Consider the following 23,503-nt stretch of genomic DNA (forward strand, 5'->3'; position numbering starts at 1 on the left):
TCCTGGAGGCAGAGCCAGGTAACCAGCAGCCTTTATCTTTTCAATGGGGAACAGCCCTTGTTTTTGGATCCCAGTACAACCTTAGTGCAATCTGTCATGTTTTTGCACCCACTCAGGGTGTTTCAAACTTGGGTCCCTCGATATTGTTGGACTCCCAACTCCCACCACCCGGTGGTCAGAAATGATGAACATTGCAGTCCAATAACTACTGGGGACCCAGGTTTGAAACACACTGATTCTAACCTTATTAAAGCTGCCATTCTGTATCCAGATGCCCCACTGGACACAACTGGACTTACTTCTCTGAGTAGGGATAGGATTGTACTTACCCTGTTTCCCAGAAAATATGACATACCCATAAAATAAGCCATGGCAGGACTTCTAAGCATTTGTGCAATATAAGCCATACCCCGAAAATAAGAAAATAAGTTCTGGAGGGTGCCAAGGAAGAGGCGAGGCTGGATGCGTAATAAAAAAATAAGACATCCCCTGAAAATAAGCCATAGTGTGTCTTCTTGAGGAAAAAATAAATATAAGACAGTGTCTTATTTTTGGGGTAACACCTCCTTCTTGCAACTGTTAAAAACTTTAGACTTCAGGGTCTTTTCCTTCTCATCCCAACTTTTTCGTAGCCTGATATCCAGTCCAGTGTTAGAAACTGAGATATGAAAGCTAGGAGCTAAATGGCACTTTAAACCTAGGTTATCGGCGCAACAACGGAATGTCTTCGTGCCCTTTTTTGTAACAAGAATACAAAGCTGAAAATGAATGAACGGCAGCTAAAATATTATGTTCATTTTTCACATGGCCTAGTCTTTCCCTTGCACACACCCCTAATATTCTTAAGAGGGTCTCTTCTCCAGTCTTCAGAGAGTGGCTGGAAGTGGGGAGGCAGAAAAAGGTCCTCCTTTCCTTCCACTCTGCAGTTTTAATCTGAAATCTTAGGCGCAGTCCTGCGCCCAGAGCTCAGAAATTGCTTGCACTGATGAAATCCCCTGTCACAAAATGCACCTAGAACAATGGGAGTTTGGAACACTGATCCAGTCTGAATACCAGGGGAACACAAAAGCCTGCCAACTGCTGTGTGACATTTTACTTGATCCTAATTAAATGTATTGCCTCCCTGGTTTATTTCTGGGTCTCCCCACCCACCCCGAAGCAACCCACAGTTACTGGATCTACTACAAAAGTTTGCACAATCTCCATATAAACCAGGGACACCGGGAGAAGGATCATGATTCAACATGGCATACTCCTCTGAAGCAGAGGAGACCCTCTAGGTGTTGCACCTCCACTCATCCCTGGCCATGCTAGGTGGGGCAGACAGGAGTTGGGATCCACATGCGCCTGAAGGGCTACATGTTACTCAGTCCTGCTCTAAAGTCAACCGATGTCTTGAACATCATGCAGTACATGGTTTTGTGCTCCCCTGCTGCTGCGGAAAATGCAGGTTTTCCGCCTTTCTGTCCAACAACTTTTAACAAGAGACTGCTTGCTCTTTTTTTTGCCCCCCATGCCCCAGCATGTAAACTGTAGTAGACGGCTACGTGTTCTTAAGCAGGTGAGTTCATCTTAAGGAACTACATACGCCATGCATGGAAACTTGTATGTCATGAACTCCCATCTGTTTAGTCCAGCATTCTGTTCTCACAGTGGCCAGCCAGACACCTGTGGGCTTTGATATGCATTTATACTCCAGGCCGTATAATCCATGCAGTTCGACTATTATCTTTTCACTGATTGCAGGGTGGGGTTGCTTGAATGCACATAGGAAACATTCTCTGCCAGTTGGGCTGGTGGCAGCAGCATGAGATCAGGCTTTTAAGCTCCAAGCAACCATCCTCTCTGGAGCAGAGTGTGACTGACTGTGAAATAAAAGTAAGTCCCCTACAAACGGACCTAGGATATGAAAGCTGTGCTCACACATATTCCCTGAGTTCATTAGTAGCACTTGGCTACATAGGCAATGGTTTTTGGTGTTTATCTGTATCTGTATATGTATACACACACACACACACACACACACACACACACACACACACACACACAACATTTTGGAAGCTTCTTGCAGCAGGATTTGCTGTTGTGTTCCTTGCATTTGATGAAAATTACTGTTTAAATATTTAGTTTATTATTTTGCCTTTGTTGTTCAGGCAGCAATTGCATGTAATTTTAAAGAGGTTTTAGGCTCCATTTAGTTGGTTCTCATGTTTGAGAGTTGTCTGATTTTTAGACATTTGGGTTTTTGATATATGTGTGAGAGAGAGGGACAGGGGGGAACCATTTAAAGGAACTTGATAATTTTGTTTCAGTTTGATTTAGTGGAAGGACTATGAGAGTGCATTATATCCTACATTTCATGATCCCATTTCTTAGGGCACATACCGTAATATTTATATACTTATAGTGCCCCTGAGAAAAGATTTGATCCAATGTGTGACAGGGCTGAAATGAATCTCATTTGAAACATCTGGACTTTCTTCTCCCTTGCAAGTGGTGCTTTCCCAGTTGTGTGGTTGGCTTGGTGCTACGTGCCTTTTTGCAGTGGTGTTTCTGAATACAGTACAGCCTAATTAGCCATTTGCATCAGGACCAGGATGGCCTTTCCACTAGGTGGCTGCCTAGGACAGCACTTTATAGGGACCTGTATCTAACGCTAGAACAACCTGGTGGAAGCAAAAAGGCAAAAGAACCAGGGAACAGGTAGGGAAAGTACATCAATGACAAGTCCTATGCAAACCACTTGTGTACATTTACTTTGATATAAGTTCACTAGGCCTTTCTCCCAGTTAAGTGGGCATGAGATTTCGGCCCCAGTATATTACATGTGCTATTCTTTTTTTTTTTATTATTATAAAAAACAAAACCAAATAAAACAAAGGGTGATCATGAGCCCACTGAGTGCTGTAGGAGATGAAAACGAAGGTTGGAACAAGGGTGCCTTGTTAGAAATCAATAAGCCACTGTAACCAACAGGATGGGAGAAAAGGGGGAACCCAGGCTAAGAGATCCAGGATGGAAGAGTATACCCAGTACATTGTTGTTGTTCTTGTTGTTAGGACGTGGGTGGCGCTGTGGTCTAAACCACTGAGCCTCTTGGGCTTGCCAATCGGAAAGTCAGCGGTTTGAATCCCCACGACGGGATGAGCTTCCGTTGCTCTGTCCCAGCTCCTGCCAACCTAGCAGTTCGAAAGCACGCCAGTGCAAGTAGATAAATAGATGCTGCTGTAGTGGGAAGGTAAACAGCGTTTCCGTGTGCTCTGGTTTCCGTCACAGTGTTCCATTGCGCCAGAAGCAGTTTAGTCATGCTGGCCACATGCGTCTGTGGACAAACGCCGGCTCCCTCGGCCTGAAAGCGAGATGAGCGCCACAACCCCATAGTCACCTTTGACTGGCGTTAACCGGCCAAGGGTCCTTTACCTTTATTAATAATAATAATAATAATAATAATAATAATTTCATTTCTATACTGCTTTATATTTTTAAGGGGGGAATCTCAAGTCAGTTTACAAACTACTTTAAAACATCAAATAAAACAATCCAGAAGAAAACATTACTGAAGAAAGTCAAATAGACATTTAAATACAATTAACACTCATTCAAATATAATGAACAGGAAACTAAAATATTATCCTAAACTTTTTAAAAAACAACAACAAACACTACAGAGGAAGTCGGCTGCAGAATGTACATTGAGCAGAGCAAAGTTAACAAAGCAATTATCTTAAACATTTCAAAAGAAAGCATTACTAAGTGAAGTTAAATATAAAATATGTGATTTGAAAGACAACGGTACCAAAAGATATTGGTCCAACATGTCCACGCAAACCCTTTTCTGAAGTTTGGTGTACTTGAGCTGCTGAAAAAAATGGGGAAATTGCCTTCGAGTTCTTAGATGTGCACAAAATCTGCCATTCAGGCACTACCCCCAAACTCCAGGAAAGAAATCTTTCAGTAAAGTGCTCCAATAAATTGAAACCATTGTTGTTTTCACCTTCCCGCCTCCCTAAAGCTTCGTTTACCCTCTCCACTAAAAGCCAATTTCACAAACCAGGTAATAAGTGAATGTGTTCAGAATAAACCTGAGATTAGGTGAGAAGGGCTGCCAAGTATTTACTGTGATTGTCTTAATGGTGATGAAGCATAGCTCATGCAAAGATGCTCATGCAAAGTTCCTGGTGCAACGATGGTAGAATCTACACACATATAAAAAACGCTGTGAAAATGTTTTGTTTTTGTTTTTTAAAAAAATTAGTTTTGCCATAGCTCATTAGTTTTGGCATAGCTCAGTGTCGGCATCTAGTGTCACATTTGTATATTGCACTTTACAATAGATTTAAAATGTTTTGTTTACAGCTGTATAGTTGAGTCCTGTGTTATTAAAAGACACGAACCTGCAATGAGGGGCAAGTGCAGGTGAGCTTGCTGCAGGTGGTGGGGATAAGATACAGGGTCTTTTTAGCCAAGAGCACACCTGCCTATATGACTTTTGTAATACCATAATGTGGTATTATGTGGAGTGCTCTAGGGCAACATCTAGCCCTCGAGATGTGGTTGGACTCTAGCCTCCAACAGTATCTGGAGGGCTACAGGTTCCCCATCCCTGGCCTAGACAATCTGTATTACGAGGCAGCTAAAGACACAGGTGGTGCTATGGTATAAACCACAGAGCCTAGGGCTTGCGAATCAGAAGGTCGGCGGTTCGAATCCCCGTGACGGGGTGAGCTCCCGTTGCTCGGTCCCAGCTCCTGCCAACCTAGCAGTTCGAAAGCACGTCAAAGTGCAAGTAGATAAATAGGTACCGCTCCGGCGGTACATGCGCTGCTCTGGTTCGCCAGAAGTGGCTTAGTCATGCTGGCCACATGACCCGGAAGCTGTACGCCGGCTCCCTCGGCCAATAACGCGAGATAAGCGCCACAACCCCAGAGTCGTCTGCGACTGGACCTTTACCTTTACCTTAAAGAGGGGAGGGGAAAGGGAGGAAATGGGGCAATTCTTCATGGAGATACAAAGAAATGTTATTGTGAGCAGTCCATCCACACCTATGACTCCCCGTCCTGAGGTGGAGTTTTGCACTCCCCTTCTGGCCTTTAGCATGCCTGAACGAGGCTCACTTATGTAGAAAGCTTTTTAAAAACCCTAAGAAATGTCCATTGGGAAAGTATGCTGTTTTTTCCATTCTGAGCCCTATGAGGAACAGTTGAAGGAGCTGAGTACGTTTTGCCTTCAAAAGAGGAGATATGATAGCCATCTTCAAATATCCCAAGTGTTGTCACTTGGAGAATGGAGCAAGATTGTTTCCTTCTGCTCTGGAAGGTAGGACTTGAACCAATGGCTTCAAGTTACAAGAAAGAAGATTCCGACTAAACATACAGGAAAACTTTCTAACGGTGGAACGGTCTTCTTTGGGAGGCTGTGGACTCTCTTTCCTTGGAGGCTTTTAAGCAGAGGTTGGATGGCCATCTGTCATGGATGCCTTAGTTGAGATTCCTGCATTGCAGGGGGTTGGAAAGATGAGCCTTGGGCCCCAACTGTTAAGATTCAGTGAGCAGTTATGAATGGCCATGCCACCAGTGTGTTGTTATTTTGTTGGTTAAATAGCTAACAAACTCCCACAGAAGGCTGTGAAAGACACCAACTTGTATGTTTTTAAAAGAGGATCGGGCAAATTCATTAAGGATAAGGTAGCCAGGACAGATCGTGAAGCTGAGGCTTCAATACTTTGGCAACCTCGTGAGAAGAGAAGAATCCTTGGGAAAGACCCTGATGTTGGGAAAGATTGAGGGCACTAGGAGAAGGGAACGACAGAGGACGAGATGGTTGGACAGTAGCCACTGGCTCTTAGACACAGGGGCTATGCTCTGCCTCCACAGCTGGAGGCACTAATGCTTCTGATTACCAGTTGCTGGAAGCCACGGGAGAGGAGAGTGGTCTTGTGTTCAGGTCCTGCATGCTGATTTCCCACAGGCATCTGGTTGGCCATGGTGAGAACCAGATTACATTCTTCGTTTTCAATAAAGAGTGTGTGTGTGTGCGTGTGTAACAGACTCCCATAAGAGTGGTGGACACTCCTTCCTTGGAGGTTCTTTAAAAAAGGTTTGATGGCCACCTGTCATGTATGATCTAGTTGAGATTCCTTCATTGCAAGGGATTGACCTACCTCAGGGGTGTCCAACTGGTCAACCGCAATCGACAGGTCGACCCCCGGGTGATAGCGGTCGATCTCAGTCGATCTCAGGCTAATTTTCCTCCGTGGGGGGAAAAGAGGATCCACACAGGTGTTGTCGTGATATGGCTAGAGTCAGTCATTGCTCTGGCGCTGGCACCCTGATATGCTGGTCTTCTGAAAGCCCCTGCTGCGGCAAGTTCACTCCGGCAGGAGGCTTCGCGGATCCCTGGGTGTGCCAGTCCACCCATGCGATCGGGTGGCAGTAGAGCGCTTCTCGCGCCTGTTCTCTGCTTTCCCGTGATGGACCAACCAGAGGGGAGCATGAAACGGGAACGTCACGGGGACGAAGGTGAGAGCAGCGGAGTTCTTATTGTTTTGTCATTGTTTTATGGCACACCCCCCCCCAAAAAAAAGCTCAACAACTTTTGTTTGCCCCCCCTAAAAATGGGTAGATCACTGCCAGTTTTTTGTTCCGGGAGTAGATCGCAGTCTCTTGGGAGCTGGACATCCCTGACCTGGATGACCCACAACTCTACAATTCTATGAGGCTATATGTGTGCGTGTGTGTTGTACTGGCAGTTTAAAAATAAATAAATCAATGTCATCTCCATGGGGCCCTGTGGGAAAATTGGGTTAAAAAGTGCTAAAGAAATGGAATTGGCACCCAGTGCCCTTATACTGCCACTGCTCCCATTGACACCCCCCCCCAATGCAGGTTGTAACAGTGACCATTGCCTCCTTTCCTGCCCCCTCTTGCTTTGGATGCTGGGACTTTTCCTTCCCTTATAAGCAGTACATCCCCAACGTGCAGCAGAGCCGTTCTCTGATGCGGAAAGCTCATTGCAGATGTGCTTCTTTTAGAGGGGGGGGGTGGAATCTGCTTCAACAACTATCTCATTAAGTCTGCATAGCAATGGAAGAGCAAGGAAAAGCCAAGCCCCTGATTAGCAGAACTCTATCTCAGTAGCTGCCTCCTTGAGCCAGTGCTATCCTGTTTGTTAGGGTGATCTATGCCTGCTGACCAGCTGCTCCATCAGCCACAAGCTGCTCCCACAGTCCGTAGAATGAAAGGGATAAACCATAATCTCAAACAGTACGTTGAACCCGCTCTGATAAATCTCCTGTGGCTGATTTGAATCCCCTTGTTAGCCCACCTCCCCTTCGCGTAACTGAGGATGAACGTCTTTGCATACATAGCTCTGCTCATTGCAGTGTGCTGGCAGGAAAATGTACTGTGGATTTTTTTTTGAAAAAGAAAAAGAAATTGGTTTTGCTCCGTTGCTTTTTTCAGAATGGATGCTAAGTGTTGATTGCTGTGTTACCATTTGGTGTCCCTGGTCTAATCAAGTATTTAAAAGGTTCAAATTTGTACAAAGCATTCCATGTTTTTGGAATCTAAGCACCAGTTTTTGGATCTAGGCACCAGTTCATACTCCACAGAAGAGCTGGACTGCCACAATTTAGGAAGGACGTTGACAAGCTGGAATGTGTGCAGAGCAGGGCGACCCAGATGATGAAGGGTCTGGAAATCAAGCCTTATGAGGAACGGTTGAGGGAGCTGGGTATGTTTAGAGCTGGAAGAGAGGGAACTGAGAGGAGATACGATAGCCATCTTAAATATCTCAAGGGCTGTCAGATGGAGCAATCTTGTTTTCTCCTGCTCTGGAGGGTAGAACTCAAACCAATGTCTTCAACTTACAAGAAAGGAGATTCTGACTAAACATTTGGAAAAGGAGATTCTAACTAACACCAGGAAGAACTTTCTGAGAGTAAGAGCTGTTCAACAGTGGAACAGTCTTCCTTAGGAGGTTGTGAATTCTCCTTCCTTGGAGGCTTTTAAGCAGAGGTTGGATGGCCATCTGTCCTGGATGCTTTAGCTGAGAGTCCTTCATTGCAGGGGGTTGGACTAGATGACCTTAGGGCTCCTTCCAACTCTACGATTCTAGGTAGATAGAGGAGTGTGATCAGGGAATTCTGGAAGAAGCCAGCTATCAACTATTGCAGGAGTTACCAAACTGTGAACTGCAAGTTTTCTTTCAGGTGGTCTGAAAGAAAGGTAGGTCCGCATTAAAATATCCGTATGGATTTCAATTGTGTTTTTATTGCTTCTATTACCATTTGTATTTATTTTATTGGGTTACAATTTGAGTTCTGTGGAATTCAAATTGTAAAACGGTAAAATACAATATGAGAAATGAAAGTGGCGATAAAAAATACAATTAAAAACCCCATGGAATGTAGCCCAGCGCATTACAAATGCTACAACCTGCAGAAAAAAAATCAGAAAATACCCCCCCCCCCCGGTATTTTCCAGTGTTCCATTGGGGGAAAGGTTTGGGATCTACTGACTCCATTACCTTGGATCTGATGGTCTATTGGCACTTTACCATTTTCCTATGACAATGCAACCTTCCATGCCACCATTTTCATAGAAGAACATGAACAGGCTGGATAGCTGTTTCATAGAAGCCTCCTGTGGCAAAGGGAGGCATGAGCCACCAAGGCTCAAATAACCAGAGACCAAACACCAGTTTTGTAACCTCGTTCTGTAGCCAGTGTAGCCCTTGCAGACTATGTGGAAGACCAGGGTTCAAACCCCCACTTAGCCGCATAGCGCACTGGGTGACCTTGGGCCAGTCACTGCCTCTCAGCCTAGCCTACCTCACAGGGTTGTTGTCAGGATTAAATGATGGAGTGGGTCACGTTCGCTACCTTGAGCTCCTTAGAGGAAAAGTGGAATACAGTGGTACCTCGCAAGATGAAATTAATTCGTTTCACGAGTCGCTTTGTATAGCGAAAATTTCATCTTGCAAAGCGCAGTTTACAATTTACCCAGTTTACCCGGTCTACCCATTTAATTGATGCATTCCTATTCGTCAATGCGAAGTGCGGCCATAGGAAACTTCGTCTTGCGAGACGCCTCGTACAACGCAAAACGCTTTTGTCTTGCGAGTTTTTCGTTGCACGAGGCATTCATCTTGCGGTGTACCACTGTATAAATGTGACACATAAAATAGATGATGAATATATATTCTGTGTATGGATTTTCCAGGACTTGTACACACACACACTGCTCAATTGTGTATTTATGGGCTGACCTACCTCTTTCGGGCGGGGGGGGGCACAGAAAATGCGACCCAGTTCTGTGACGTTACCACTTCAAGATACAGGTGGGTGGGTGGAGAATCACACAACTGTTGTGCTCCTCACAGGCACTCTCCAGCAAGTACACATGACATCTGCACAGTTGTATCGCACACAGCCCTCGCCGTTGCAACTGATGTTAACAGCAGAGGAGCAGAGACAATTGCTCCCCCCCCCCAGTAATAAAAACGCTGCTGTGTAGCTGCTGGGGAAAACACAATAACCTGATAGTGAGCATTACTTGGCCAAAGAGTATGCAAAGGAATGCACACAACTCTCGCTCAGTAATGACGGCATCTTTCGTTGCAAGAGGAAAACACTTTAAATAGAAAAATTAAACCCTGGGTGTTTTGAAGCAGGCAGGGGGGTGGAGAGATACAGGTCTATAGCAAATTCTGTACTTGACCCCATATCACAACATCTGTTTGTTCTGAGATAGTAGGAAACTGCCTTATGCTGAGTCAGACCGTTAGCCCATCTATCTCAGTATTGTCTACACTGACTAGCAGCTGTTCTCTGGGATATCAGACAGGGATGGAGATGCCAGGGATTGAACCTGGGACCGTCTAGGTGCTGGGCACATGCTCTACCCCTGAGCTATGGTCCTTCCCTCCCAAGTGGGATGTGGAGGGAGGAGGGTGACAATGGGCAACAGGAAGTTCCTCCTGATTTCAGGGAGCAGAAGGGAGAGCTGCCGAGCGCCACAGACACCCGAGCTGGCATGAATTATGCATCCCTTGTCTGAAGAGAGGTCAGCCTCATCAATAATGGAGGGAAGGCTCTGCCTTCTGCCTGCGTCTTCCAGCACCAACAACTCATGAAATCTGCATGGACTTTCTCAGGGTGTTTATGGGCTGCTGGGGGAAAGAAGCCGCAGAGCAGGAAGCAACCGGCACATCGAGCTGCGGCAAATTTCTGTGCATGTTTACTAGGCACCGAATGAGTGCGGGATTCATTTGCACAGATCTGATTAGATCCTTTCTGGCCCACAGGCCCGCAAATGCACACTTGCCTGTGAAATGCAGCTGACTGCAGCTCGTGCGTCTGGGCTTGGGACTTGCAATACTGACTTTGTTTCACCAACTGGTGACAAATTTTAAGGCAGACACATCTGTACTCACCAGCACAGTGTCGTTTAGTTTAAAAGAGAAAGAAAGAAAGAAAGAAAGAAAGAAAGAAAGAAAGAAAGAAAGAAAGAAAGAAAGAAAGAAAGAAAGAAAGAAAGTCACTTCTCCAAGTTTTCCAGTGTTGTTGTTAAGGCCAGACTGGGCAGGTTATTTGCCTGCCCTGTTATGTTTTTTAGAGCAAAAATATGCATGTGGTGCATATCTGAATGTCAGGGCTGAGCCATGCGTGGCTGGACTTGAATCCAGGCCTAGGAAGAGCCTTGCTGTCCAGTACTAGAACTTGACTTGAGCAGCGTCTGTGCTAAACTAGGGCTAAATCTGATGTGCAAAGGCCACTGATATATTGATCAGGCCTGGACAGAAGCCCAATATCCTGTTGTTGTTGTTGTTGTTGTTTGTTTGTTTGTTTTACACCAGGTCTGGCCAGTTCAGAGGCTGCCAATCACAGTGACTGGTTTTGCATGGCTCTGAGGCCTAAGTATCCACAGACCTAGGCAGCTCACTAAGGATCTGTCCCAACCTGGTTTGAGTCTCTGGATGCTAGAGGGTACCTCCAGACTTGTGAGGTGGATAGTGGGAAGTCTAGGTTTTCACAATGAAAGTGGATTAAAGCATTCTGTTGCCCAAGCACAACCAGTCTGATTTTTTTAAAATTGTCTTTTGCAGTTAGAAAAGTGACAGGGAAAACACACTCAAGATGGTGTGTCACCTCCAGACTGTGAGATAACTAGACTCATATAACCAACATGCTTAAGTCTTATGCATGAAGGGGTTAAGACCATAAAGCAAGTTGCCCTGCCAGACTTAGCTCACCTTGGGAGGAACTGCACATGCACAATCAAGTCTTTGTTCCTTCAGTCTACCAGAGAAGCTCAACATGTGAGGAGATCTGAGATGGTTGCTGCAGCTCAGACCACATGGCTTTCACAAGCCATGCTTCTGTTTCCTATACCAATAATTCAGGTTCTTTCACCACAGTAACTAAGATGAGTTTTACTGCCTGTGCAGCTTTTCTGACTTCTGTATGAAAAAGCACATGAATCTGAGCTATTAAGTAAGCCATTTTAAACTTACCTAACGTGTGGTCTTTTTCTATGCTGGGGGAAGAGGGAAACTTTGGAAGGAACTCACAAGGGCATATTGTAAAGTTCTGCCGAAGAATTGATGCTTTTGAATTATGGTGCTGGAGGAGACTCTTGAGAGTCCCATGGACTGCAAGAAGATCAAACCTATCCATTCTTAAGGAAATCAGCCCTGAGTGCTCACTGGAAGGACAGATCATGAAGCTGAGGCTCCAATACTTTGGCCACCTCATGAGAAGAGAAGAATCCTTGGAAAAGACCCTGATGTTGGGAAAGATTGAGGGCACTAGGAGAAGGGGACGACAGAGGACAAGATGGTTGGACAGTGTTCTCGAAGCTACGAACATGAGTTTGACCAAACTGCGGGAGGCAGTGCAAGACAGGAGTGCCTGGCGTGCTATGGTCCATGGGGTCACGAAGAGTTGGACACGACTAAACGACTAAACAACAACAACAACAGACTATATTTCCACGCTTTGCTTTGCTGCATATTTTGTTATTTTAAATCTCTGCTGGCGTTCTCTCCCCAAAGAGTACTTGCCCCAAGCATGGGTCTTGGCATCCAGGAACTTTCCTTTTCATATAACTAGTTTTTCCTTGCCAACCAACGCAGACCTCATAAGAGGATTCCCTCCTATGTTTGAGATCCTGCCCAATGCCATTTCCAATTCTGGAATGAGCACATAGCAGAAAGTTCACCCCCAACCTTACCTACTGCCGCAACCAGCCTAATACACTTGAGTGCAGATCTTCCAGCCATCTTTAAGGGTCATAGATTTAAACTCCCAATTTAAAAGACACAGATAGATTGCAACATTTTTAAGGAAAGAAAACATGTTTTATCTTTCTGCAATTAAATACTCTGTGGCACAAATAAATAATTGGTTTCCATGAGTGTGGCAAAACTTTTATTAAACTTCCTTCCTCTTTTTCCTCTCCTAGGTTCTGGAAGGTTTGGTTCTCTTTAGAGGGATGTAGGAATATTAGAAAGGCTGGCCCCCAATGTATTCCCGGACTGGACTGCAGTTCCTGCCTATCAGTTTGCATTAAAGGTAACGTAAGGGGCACCAGATATTTCTGTGTGTTAAATAGTGAGCAGACGACACATCGATTCTTTAAAGCAGCTCTTTATTTGGAAGCTGGAACATAACTGACAGCCTGCTGAGCCGGCCTGTTTTATAGAGGCTGGCTCAAACAATGTAACAAAACATAATTCAATGTAACAAAACATAAGTTCCCTCCAAAGGTTCTCTCCTAAAGTTCCCTCCTAAAACAACTGCCAAGAACCTGAAGGAAAACTATGTACTGTACAGTACGTACACCAATACATAACAGTGTGAATCTCACCAGCCAAAAAAACCTTCAAATTCCCTTTCAGGTTCCACACAGATCTACACACCGACCACATGCCTGGTGCATAGAGAAAAGGGCCTTATTCCCACTCTTGAAATTAATGTTCCTATTTCTTTCTTGGCAACATCACACACCTGGTTACAAATATGTGATAAAGCATTTACAGCCTGACCCAGATTCACTGCCCTTTGAGAGCAAAGTGAGATGTTTGTTTGATATAAAACATACAGCTGTGTGTTAAGTTTGAACTTTAATCACAGGGGTGTGTGTTTGAGTATGTGCTTGTGTGTGATCCTTTCAGGGAAGGTTTCGTGCAGCGCGGGGGGGGGGTTGTATCTTCCTTTTATAATGTGATCACTTTCTTCGTACAGCTAGAAAGGTGTTTTTTCCCCTCCCTAAGATCGCATAGCTTCCCCCAAAGAATCCTGGGAACTGTAGTTTGTTAAGGGTGCTGGGAATTGTAGCTCCTTAGGGTGTTATTTCTCAGGATTTTGGGGGGGAAAGCCACGTGCTTTAAAAGTATGAGGCGAATCTGACCTAGTTTGGGAACTTTGCCTGCCACAGCAAAGACTGGGCCATCCAAATGTGCTTTTTGCATTAGGATGTCTTCCATTGCTGTTAAGGGGATGTTTCTTTCCAGTATAAATACTGTGTGCAAGGGCCTGATCCAGATCAGCAGCAGTTGGAGGTTTAAAGCCCCTTTCCTCCTCATCGCCACCATCAGAGCATCCATCCCAGTCAGTCATCTCCCCCTGTATGGGCCAATTTCATATATGCAGCTAGAATGGAAATAGCTAGAAGTTGGACAGCAACCCACTGGAGCCAATGATTACGGAAAGCGACTTTGGGGGACAAACTAAGAAATATACGTGGCCAATGGTGTCACGTAGCCAGATTTCTTCATGGAGAGATAATCCCTTGTCTGGCATGTATACAGACCGTCACACCCTTTACCTTTGCAGCTGGTTAAAATCTAATTGCTCCATAATTTGGGTATCATACTTAACCGTTCAAAACGAACCTGCCCAGTGTAGCATGTGAAATGGAAGGTTGTGCTCTGTGCTTTTCCTTGGGGCTCCACGTAGAGGGATATGCAAATCTACTTCCTACGGAGAGATTTTGTAAAGATATGGGCAGAAATGTGTAGAATGACAGATCTAAAGCATGCTTGTTCACACTGTCAACAATCTTTGAATGGCTGCTAATTCCAAGAGTCTACTCCTCCTCCTCCTCCTCCTCTTCACATTATATTCATTATATTCAAAATTATATTCATTTTACCTCTTTGACTTGAAATCAATACTTGCTTTCCTTTGATAGAGGGATGGAAACCTGTGGTCTGCCAAATGATGCTGGACTCTAGTCAACTCCCATCAGCCCCAGACAGCTTGACCACTGGGCTGGGATGATGGGAGATGTTGGCCAACACATCTGGAGGACTACAGGTTCCCCATGCTTATTTAGCCAATCCTTCTGACTCATAACCCCCATGCACAATTATTAGCCAGTTGCGTTGACCACAGGAACACTTAAGTTAAAGGGGAAACATCTGTTTTAAAGGCTGCGTCTCAAACTTTTAATTATGAAGCTCTCCTTTAGATATCTCTATATAAAAGGAAAACGGATGATGGATGGCTGAAATTAAAGCGAGACGTGTATAATTGGAAATCGACTCAAGGATCTTAGGCAGCATATTGAAGGCATCCATCATTCGGCCAGTGAGTGTTGTTATAGGTGGTTAGGAATGAAGTTCTGAAGCAGGTATTAACAGATATGGGAGCTGAGAAGAGGAAACCTCAGAAAAGAAGAAAGGTGATGGAAGGGAACAGGGAGTGATGAGAGCTCATTTCTGATCCTAGCTTTTAGAGGCGCTTCCAACATTTGCAGGCTTCATTTAAACTATTAATACTAGTGTATAGGCAAATGTCATGCACATCTGCCCCATTTTTGTCTCTCTTTGGTAATGCAGTTCACATTTTTTGTAACCAATTGTGACTACCTGACCAGTATACTTATGTGATGTGTTTCCAAACACTGGTTTGTTTATCCGTTGAGTTCTGTAGGTGTACTTTTGAAATCATAGTTTTTGGAGCAGCATTTAGAATGTGAAAAGGTCAAAGAAAAGCAGCCCCTGGTTGCTGTTATTTAATTGCTCCTGAGCAAAGCCCTCTAGAAAGTGTCTAGTGCATTCAGACATTACAAATCTGACACCATGTTAGTTAAAGGGATGTTGCCATGTGAGCACATGTCTCAGTGATATGGGTCTTTGCAAGAAAAAGTAAAGGGACCGGGTGAAAATGTTGTGTTAACTGCTCTTTTCTGTGCATGTGTTGTATTCAGAGATCCAAAATATGATTTGGAACAAGCTATCCAGGCTTGCTCGTTTAAATCTGTTTGTGTTTGTCCCTTGATACAGTTGGAACAGGAAGCAGTTCATCATCATTATGTGTCATGAATGCATCATCCCACTCCTTTCCATAATTAATCTGGAAATCTGTTTTAAACACAACTGCTTTCACTGCTCACTATTAACCGTTTTGCCCTCTGCTTCTAAGTAATGAGAACAAGTTACATCATTGTTCGGGTTTCTTTTGTCCCTGGTATATTTAAATGCACACTCACAATAGCATTTTCCCCTGCCAGCTGTGGATCTTTCCCTGTTGCATATAGTTCTTTAGTCATTCTCTACGTCTCCCAGTGCCTAATTTGCATTAATTGTTTTCCATTCATCTGTTTTTATTATATGTCACTGCCCTTCACAGTTCTTCTAAACTCCTAACAAAAGTTGCTTGAGTTTTTGCAGAACGCCATTAACTATCAAAACTTCTCACGGCATTTTTCCATTCCCAGGTTTTTAAGTGGAATATTAGGGGTGGCACAGCACAAATACACACTGGGCACCCAGAGCTGACCTGAAGGTGTGTAACATTATGAATGGAGAGAGATGTTTTTCCTCCCTCTCTGTAACACGAAAACCCAATGAAACTGAATGCTGAAAGATTGACAGCAGACAAAAGAAGTATTTCTTCACACAGTGCATCGTTTAACTAAGGAATTCATTCCCACAAGAAGTAGTAATAATGCCCACCATCTTCCAGAGCTTGAAAAGGGGGTTAGACAAATTCATGGGGAATAAGCCTAACAATGGATACCAGTCATGATGGCTTTGTGCTGTCTTCAGTGTTAGAGGCAGTGTGTCTCTGAATACAAGTTGCTTGGCATCACAAGTGGGGGGGAGTGTTTGCACTCCTATCTTGCTTGTGGACTTTCCATAGGCATCTGGTTGCCTGCTGTGAGAACAGGATGCTGGACTAGATAGGCCTTTGGTCTGATCTAGTAGGACGACCCTTATATTCTTGAGGTGTGAGCGCATGCTGGCAAAGGTGTGTCGTCGTGGCGGAAGTGCTCTCCTTCCCATTCAGAACATCCCCTTTTTATACGATGGACTAAAATGGCAAAATTATTGCCATCCTTTGGAGCACTAGACTGATGATGACTACTTGGTCTTTCTCAAATGTCACTGTAAACTTTGGAAAGAACACTAAGCACTGGAAGGAAGACTAGCTGTGCAAATGTAAAGTGAAGATTGGAGTCGTGGTGAAGAACGAACTGAATGTGAGTCAGCTATGCGACACTCCATCACAAAAAGCCAGTTCAATTCTGGGTTGTGGAAACGTTCTACCCAAGGCTCAGGCAGGAATAATATACTTTACCCTGCACTGGGAAGGCCTCATGTAGATTACTAGGAACATCACAGTTCCAGGAGCATGTTGCTAAATCAGAAAAGATTCAGAGCTCAGGTGAAACCTGTCAGCTGAGGAAAGGCTTGAAGCACCTATGTACTATGTATGTATGTATGTATGTATGTATGTATGTATGTATGTATGTATGTATGTATTCAGCCTAGAGAGAACAAGATAGAGATATTTAAAAAAGCCAACCCTTTAGCAACAGTTTTTGTTTTTTAAAAAAGCAATGATGTACAGTGGTACCTTACAAGACGAATGCCCTGCAAGACTAATTTTTCGCAAGACGAATGCATCTTGCAATCTGATGGTGACTCGCAAGACGAATTCGTTTTGCGAAAAAATTGTCTTGTGAATCGCGGTTTCCCATAGGAATGCGTTGAAATTTAATTAATGCGTTCCTATGGGCAAACAAAGAAATTTCAATGCATTCCTATGGGAAACCACGATTCGCAAGACGAATTTTTCGCAAAACGAATTGACTCGCGGAACGAATTAAATTCATCTTGCGAGGCACCACTGTAATTGACTTTGTAAACGTATGGCTGTAGCACAGGGACTCCTGAAGATGCCTGGTAAGTATGTGAATCAGCTTTTCAAATGAAATACTTGTACGTAGTTGTGCTTTTCGTATCAGGAACGGCCATGGTCGTATTTCTTCTAAGCAGGTAAGAAACTTTGCTTTGTGACTAATGAGGTCTGTGTCTGCTTAGGCCTCCAGAGAAAGCGCAGTCCCCCCCTGACAGACAGGAATGTGGAAGAAGGCCTGCAAGGAAGTGCCAAATGTATACACTCTGCACCTGAGGAGCATCTCAGAGGACACCAACTCCCGGCAGATCCCAGGAAGGCCAGGGGGCTAAACAAACCTGCCAGCTAGACTCTCTCCCTCAAAGCCATTGGTGTCAAGGCATGCCCTCTGTTGTGACAGATAACTGGTGAGTCATTTTGCAGCATGGCTGACGAGGTACGCTCGCCTAGCAAGGGAAGGAGTGCCGTTATTATGAATAGGGTTTTCTCCTAAATTTCAGAACTGTCAGCAGTTACATATTGCAGGCAAGGACAGGAGAATCACAGCTCTGACTCAGGGGTGGGGAACCTGCGGTCCCCGAAATGTTCCTGGACTCCCATCAGCCTTGATCAGCAAAACTGCAATCCTAGAGAGGGATTGGAAATGGCTGGCAGGATTATGACATAACTGCTCTGTTCTTGCCTATCAGCTCTGCTCTTGCAGCTACTGCTTCCAATGTTCTGCTTTTGCTGGCTAGCTTGAAAGCACTTCATAAAAGAACAAACAAACTTGAAACACTGCAGAAACTGTTTTTGTTCCTCTACCAGGAACTAGGTAACTGAATGCAATTATGAGACTGGTTTTGGGGAAACGTCTGTTGCTTGTTTGCACGTAGCGCTGACAGTTCGTTAGACTTGCTGGCTACTTTCCTTCAGGGACTTCTCGTCCACCGCCGTCCCTGCCGCTTCCATGCTTGCCACCACCACTGGGCTCACTGCTTCTTCCTTGCCTGGCCCGGCCAAGGAGCTTGGAGCACCCTGCAGTGGCGGGCAGAGCACCTGAGCCAGCGGCCTCCACCTGGCCCGCCCAAGGACGCCTGCCGCCCCGCCACCCGACCACTCGAGAGCCCAGCAGCGCCCTGAGCCGTAAAAACCGTACCGGTAATAAAAAATAAAGACATCCCACTGAAAGTAAGCCACCCTGTTTTTTTTTTGTTTTTTTTTTGAGGAAAAAATGTTATAAGACGGTGTCTTAAAAAGGGGGAAACACGGTAGTTGCAATCCTGGCATTTTTACTCAGAACTAAGAATCAGACCATAAGAGTGCCTATTTATTAAACATGTTTTACCTGGTTCTGCTGCAACAGGGTGGCAATTGTTTACTTTTTACACTCATGGGACTGTCTGGGAGTGTGGAGTCACACCTGTTCCAAACCCCAAGCTCCATTGTTTTCAACATTTGCTCCCTGTCAGGATGTACTTTGTATGAATTTTCAGTTAGTTCATGCTTGAATTTCAGTTCATGAATTAAGACCAGTATTTGTTTCATTTTCATGTCTCTTGCCTGATTAAAATATTGACCAGTTTGTTTGTTTATGGCAGAAATGGATAAAATTTTCAGGCATTTCTAAGACAATGAATGCTGCCAAATTGCCAAAGTACATCTGCAGTGCTTTACCTGCCAGGGCAGCATTTACAGTTGGGAGGTGGTTTTTAAAAGGGTTAACTTAATTCCCCTATTGTTTTGTGGGCAATAGGTGTGAAAATAATTGTGTGTGGAAATAATACATATCAGACAGGTGTCCCAAAGCAAGAAAGCTGCCAAAATTCAAAAGGATTGGTGCAGGGGCTTTTGTGCTGGGTACTTTTTTAAAGTTGATTTTCTTGAGGAGAACTAAAAGGGATTCATTCCTCCATCCCTGACATTTTGCAGGTAATAATTTTACATGAAAATGGCATGCATGGTATAGTTGCCTTTAGGAAAGTAACTTGCAAAATACCAGAGAGACAGGTGCAGAAGCTATGAAGTTATAAGGAAAGGGAAAACAGCTTCAGGTTTGTGTGCTGCTCAGTTGGCACTAAAAGCCACAGGAACTTACGTGCAGAGTTGATTTAATGGGAGTGGATATGTGGCATTGGCAAAGGCAGAAGGACTTGAATGTGCAGCATTTTCCAGATAAGCAAGCATCAGTAACAGAACTAGCAAAATGCACAGAGCAGATCAAGGTGATGCATTGCTGTGATTGGAAAACACTTGTAAAATTATTCCCTCTGGTTATCATTATTTTTCATTTATTTATAATTAGGGGGGAAATCTCAACATTGTTTACAACCTACATTAAAACGTCAAATAGAACATTAAAAAAATAAAGCAGAACCTCTTACAGAAGAGGTTCAAATATAAAATATACATACTCAGTGATCTTGGGCCGGTTGGTTGGAGCATGGCGCTGATAACGCCAAGGTTGCAAGTTCGATCCCCGTCTGGGACAGCTGCATATTCCTGCATTGCAGGGCGTTAGAATAGACAATCAATCCTCGAGGTCCCTTCCAACTCCAGAATTCTATGATTGTATGAAAACAACATAATTAACAATAAAAGAGAATGCTATCTTAAAGATTTCAACATAAAACATTGCGGAGGAAGGTGAAATACAAAATACACATTTAACACAGCAAAATTAAGATGAAATGTTTTCTTAGACATTTCAATATAAAACATTACTAAAGGAGGTCAATACACATTTAAAATGGCATAATTAGCAAGAAAATGAAGTATTATCTTAAACATAAAATGTAGCTGCTGCTGCTGCTGCTGCTGCCGCCGCCAATGGTAAGTCATTTCGGGAGGCGGCCACGGGAGCTTGGACTTGATGGTCTTAGAAAATGGTTCCAAAAGCAACTCTTAAGACCTGCCAATCACAAAAGAAGTCTCCCACCCCACCCTCTCCCTCACCTCTATAGAGTTTTCCTCATATGGCAAAGTTGGGAGGAAAGATTCCACTTTTAGTATTTTGTCTGAATATCCAAAACATTCCAAATCACTTTGGTTTCCCCAGCTTCACTTCAGGGCACTTTGGAAAGATCCCATTCTGGTTCAGACAAGAATCTTTCCCAAAGCAGCTTCAACTCAGGATTCAGGGTTTGTCTGAATCTGATGCACATGCGAAATGTATTAAGGCACCTGTTAGAGCGTGGGACTAACTACTGAAATGATTCCCAAGTATTTCTTGATAGAGTGAATGCCACAGAGAGCTGAATGTAAAAGTTGACAGTTCTGTGTGAGTGCCTGTCTCAGGTTTCTTGCAGATAATAGCAGAAAATCCAGCAGGGGTTTTGCAAAAAGCATCTAAGTGCTAGGATTTCACAAAATAAAAAAGCTATGTTGTAGCCTGCAAGTTCTTATACCTAGCAACATCATTCTCACCACCATTATTTAGCACTATTATAAATTGCCATTTTTTTTCTACGTATTTTACAAAGCTTACAAAATAAGACTCTCCCTACTGTCGGGCTTACAGTCTAACAGACATTATACAAAAGGAATACAGAGTTAAGGAAGGGGGTGGAGAAGCACAGGAACAGCTGCACCTTCTCAGCCAGTGGATGGTGCCAGGCTTGTGGGAAGGCAAGAGGTGTTAGCAGACCTCTCAGCTTGGGTGGATTAGATTAGAATAATCAGTTTCTGGAATTCAAAGGTTTTATTCATGCAGGAACAATTTACAGGATGCATGGAGATAGAAGGGAAGAAATAGAAGACATGTTGTCTGGAGAGAACAGTAAACAAAATGACTCAGTTTTTAAGGGTGGAGTTAATGTAGACAGCTACCAACAAATGCTGGCTAGATTGCTACCGTACACAAACAGGGCCCTCTGGTTGTTTACAGCATCACATGCATTAACAAGAAGCTTGGGGGGGGGACTTTAATACAATACGATATTTAGGTATATAAATAATGCTATTATTCCGACAAGTACACTTATAATTATTAAGTCATTATAATTTTTACAAGTGCGTTCCATGTGTCATCATATTTATCACTACACTTTTATAACTCCCCCTTCTACCTTCTTCTGAATTGTAGGGAGATGCCCAGGCAGTGGGACATCTCTGCAGCATGCTGAGGAGACGTAACCTTCTCACTACACTTCTGATTGCTTTGCCATGGGGTCTTCTTCTTACATTGTGGCATCAGTACCCAACTACCCGCTACCTCAGCCTTCTGAGAAGTAAGTGCACCAGGCGCAGCCTTACAAAGAGCTTCTGTGACTTTCCCCCCCATAGCAATTACAGTGCTCGGGGGAGGGAAATTAAAATAAGAATGTGAATGTGGTGAAGGTCTCGGTGGCACTGCAGTGGGTGTTTTATGATTTATTCTCTCTGTTCGACTTGCCTTAGAGGAAACAGATGAAAACGTGACAGCCAAATCTCTCTTCAATAATAGCACATCGCTCGCAAGGGAGGATGGACTCTCATCATGTGCTCGGCTACCAGCTGTTGGGACAGCTCCAAAAATAATCCGGAGCTATGTGTACTCCAGGCCTCCCCCATGGTCAGAGGCTCTGCCTGCCATCTTTGTGATCACCCCGACCTACAGCCGGCCAGTGCAGAAGGCTGAGCTGACCCGTCTGGCCAATACTTTCCTCCACGTGCAGAACCTCCACTGGCTGGTGGTGGAAGACTCTCCCAGAAGGACCAACCTAGTATCCAATCTGCTGGAGAAGACAGGGATCAATTTTACGCACCTGAACATTGAGACTCCTAAGAGTCTGAAGAACCCTTCCTGGCTCCCATCTCACAAACCGAGGGGCACGTTGCAGAGGAATCTTGGACTGCATTGGTTGAGGGAGAATTTTGGCACCACACCGCCACCAGAGGGTGTGGTCTACTTTGCTGATGACGACAACACCTATAGCCTAGAGCTCTTTGAGGAGGTATGAGACTCGAGTTTAGGGTGGTTTCATCTTTGGGGTCCATTATTCAGGCACATTGGTTGAGTGCATTGCCCTGTCCATAGTGGACAGCATTATTTGGGTGGATAGGAAGAGATGCCAAGCCGATGGCAAATGAGAGGTACTGCAGCTCAGTGGTAGAACACTTGTTTTTAATCCCAAAGGTCCCAGATTGGATCCCCTGCATTTCTTTTAAAAAAGAGAGGCCTGTATGAAATCCTCAATAGCTTCAGCCAGTCATTGTAAACAACAGTTAGCTAGCTCTTGACAAAGTACCTCACCAAGGACTCCAGGTTATGCTTAGCAGTCATGGAATAAGAAGTGAGGTCTGTGATGGATCCCCCACCTCACTGCTTTAACCTCAGAGGCTCTCCCTGTGCTTCTCCACAAACAGGAGAAAAAAAACCTCCAGAGTCCAAATTGGACTTGTCTCCAGAGTACCTCAGGCTCTGCATTCGAAACCTATGGCCACCAGTGGGGTCTCCCTCCCTGGGATCCCTACTGCTACAGTGTGCCTCTCCCTTAGGCAACTATGTGGCTCCTTCGGCTTCGCTAACCAGCCCTTTGTATGACAGGAGAAACAGCAAACAGTTTCCTCTTCCCCAGGAAAGCTTTGTTCTCCCCTCTTTGTCACACCTCTGAAGGTACCGAGACACTGCCGAGTCAGTGAACGTTTAAGCACATTTAACTTTATTATTTAACTTATAAACATGAGTTTCTTTGGTTCTTAAAAGCACATATCTTCTTTTTTTATTTAACACAGTTTTCTTCATACAGCTCCTGCATCCCTCTTTAACACTCTACCCTCTACCAACTCCCCAACTCCCAACTGTCAATCCCCAACTCCCAACTGCCATTTCGAATGCCCCCCCAAGCTCCGCCTCTCAGGGAACACTTGTCTAGAATGGGAGTGAGGGATTAACCCATGATGAACCATCATCATCATCAGGCACCATTCCGCCACAAGGTCCTCTTGTGGATCGGTAAGCAGAGAGTAGGAATACTGTAAATGGTCAATTCTCCCAATGGATAGGATGTAGAAAGTGGAGGACTGCCCCCAAAGATCAGTAATGGGCCTTGTGCTTTTTAACTTGTTCATAAATGATCAAGGTAAGGTAATCCAGTTTGCTGCTGACACTAAACTGTTCAGGGTCATTAAATCAAGAAAAGGATTTTCTACAATAAAACAAATGGACCTCACCAAACTGAGGTATTGCTAATGAGTGGCAATAGAATATTATGAAACAAATCTACCGTGCATCTGAATTTGGAATACTATGTACAATGGATCTGGTCACCTCACCTCAAAAAGGATATTGTAGAGTTGGAAAAGGTTTAGGAAACGGCAACCAGAATGATCAAGGGGATGGAGAAACTCTCCTGTGTGGAAAGGTTGATGTACTTGGGGCTTTTTAGTTTAGAG

General features: G+C 44.2%; 1 protein-coding gene across 2 annotated transcripts in view; it reads left to right on the plus strand.

The window, feature by feature from the left end:
* The window catches only part of LOC118085568 (galactosylgalactosylxylosylprotein 3-beta-glucuronosyltransferase 1-like), a 60,693-nt gene that overhangs the window by 24,494 nt on the left and 12,696 nt on the right, over positions 1–23,503 (plus strand). The window contains exons 2-5 of one of the 2 annotated variants that reach the window (XM_088668217.1): positions 12,465–12,574; positions 17,335–17,556; positions 21,213–21,357; positions 21,527–22,062. In XM_088668217.1, coding sequence (XP_088524343.1) covers positions 21,246–21,357; positions 21,527–22,062 — 648 coding nt within the window. In that variant the 5' untranslated portion in view covers positions 12,465–12,574; positions 17,335–17,556; positions 21,213–21,245. The remainder of the gene's footprint in view (positions 1–12,464; positions 12,575–17,334; positions 17,557–21,212; positions 21,358–21,526; positions 22,063–23,503) is intronic. The other variant, XM_035116379.3, reaches the window with a different exon arrangement.

The sequence above is a fragment of the Zootoca vivipara genome, chromosome 4 (genome assembly GCF_965207765.1).
Source record: "Zootoca vivipara chromosome 4, rZooViv2.hap1.1, whole genome shotgun sequence".
NCBI classification, from domain to species: domain Eukaryota; kingdom Metazoa; phylum Chordata; class Lepidosauria; order Squamata; family Lacertidae; genus Zootoca; species Zootoca vivipara.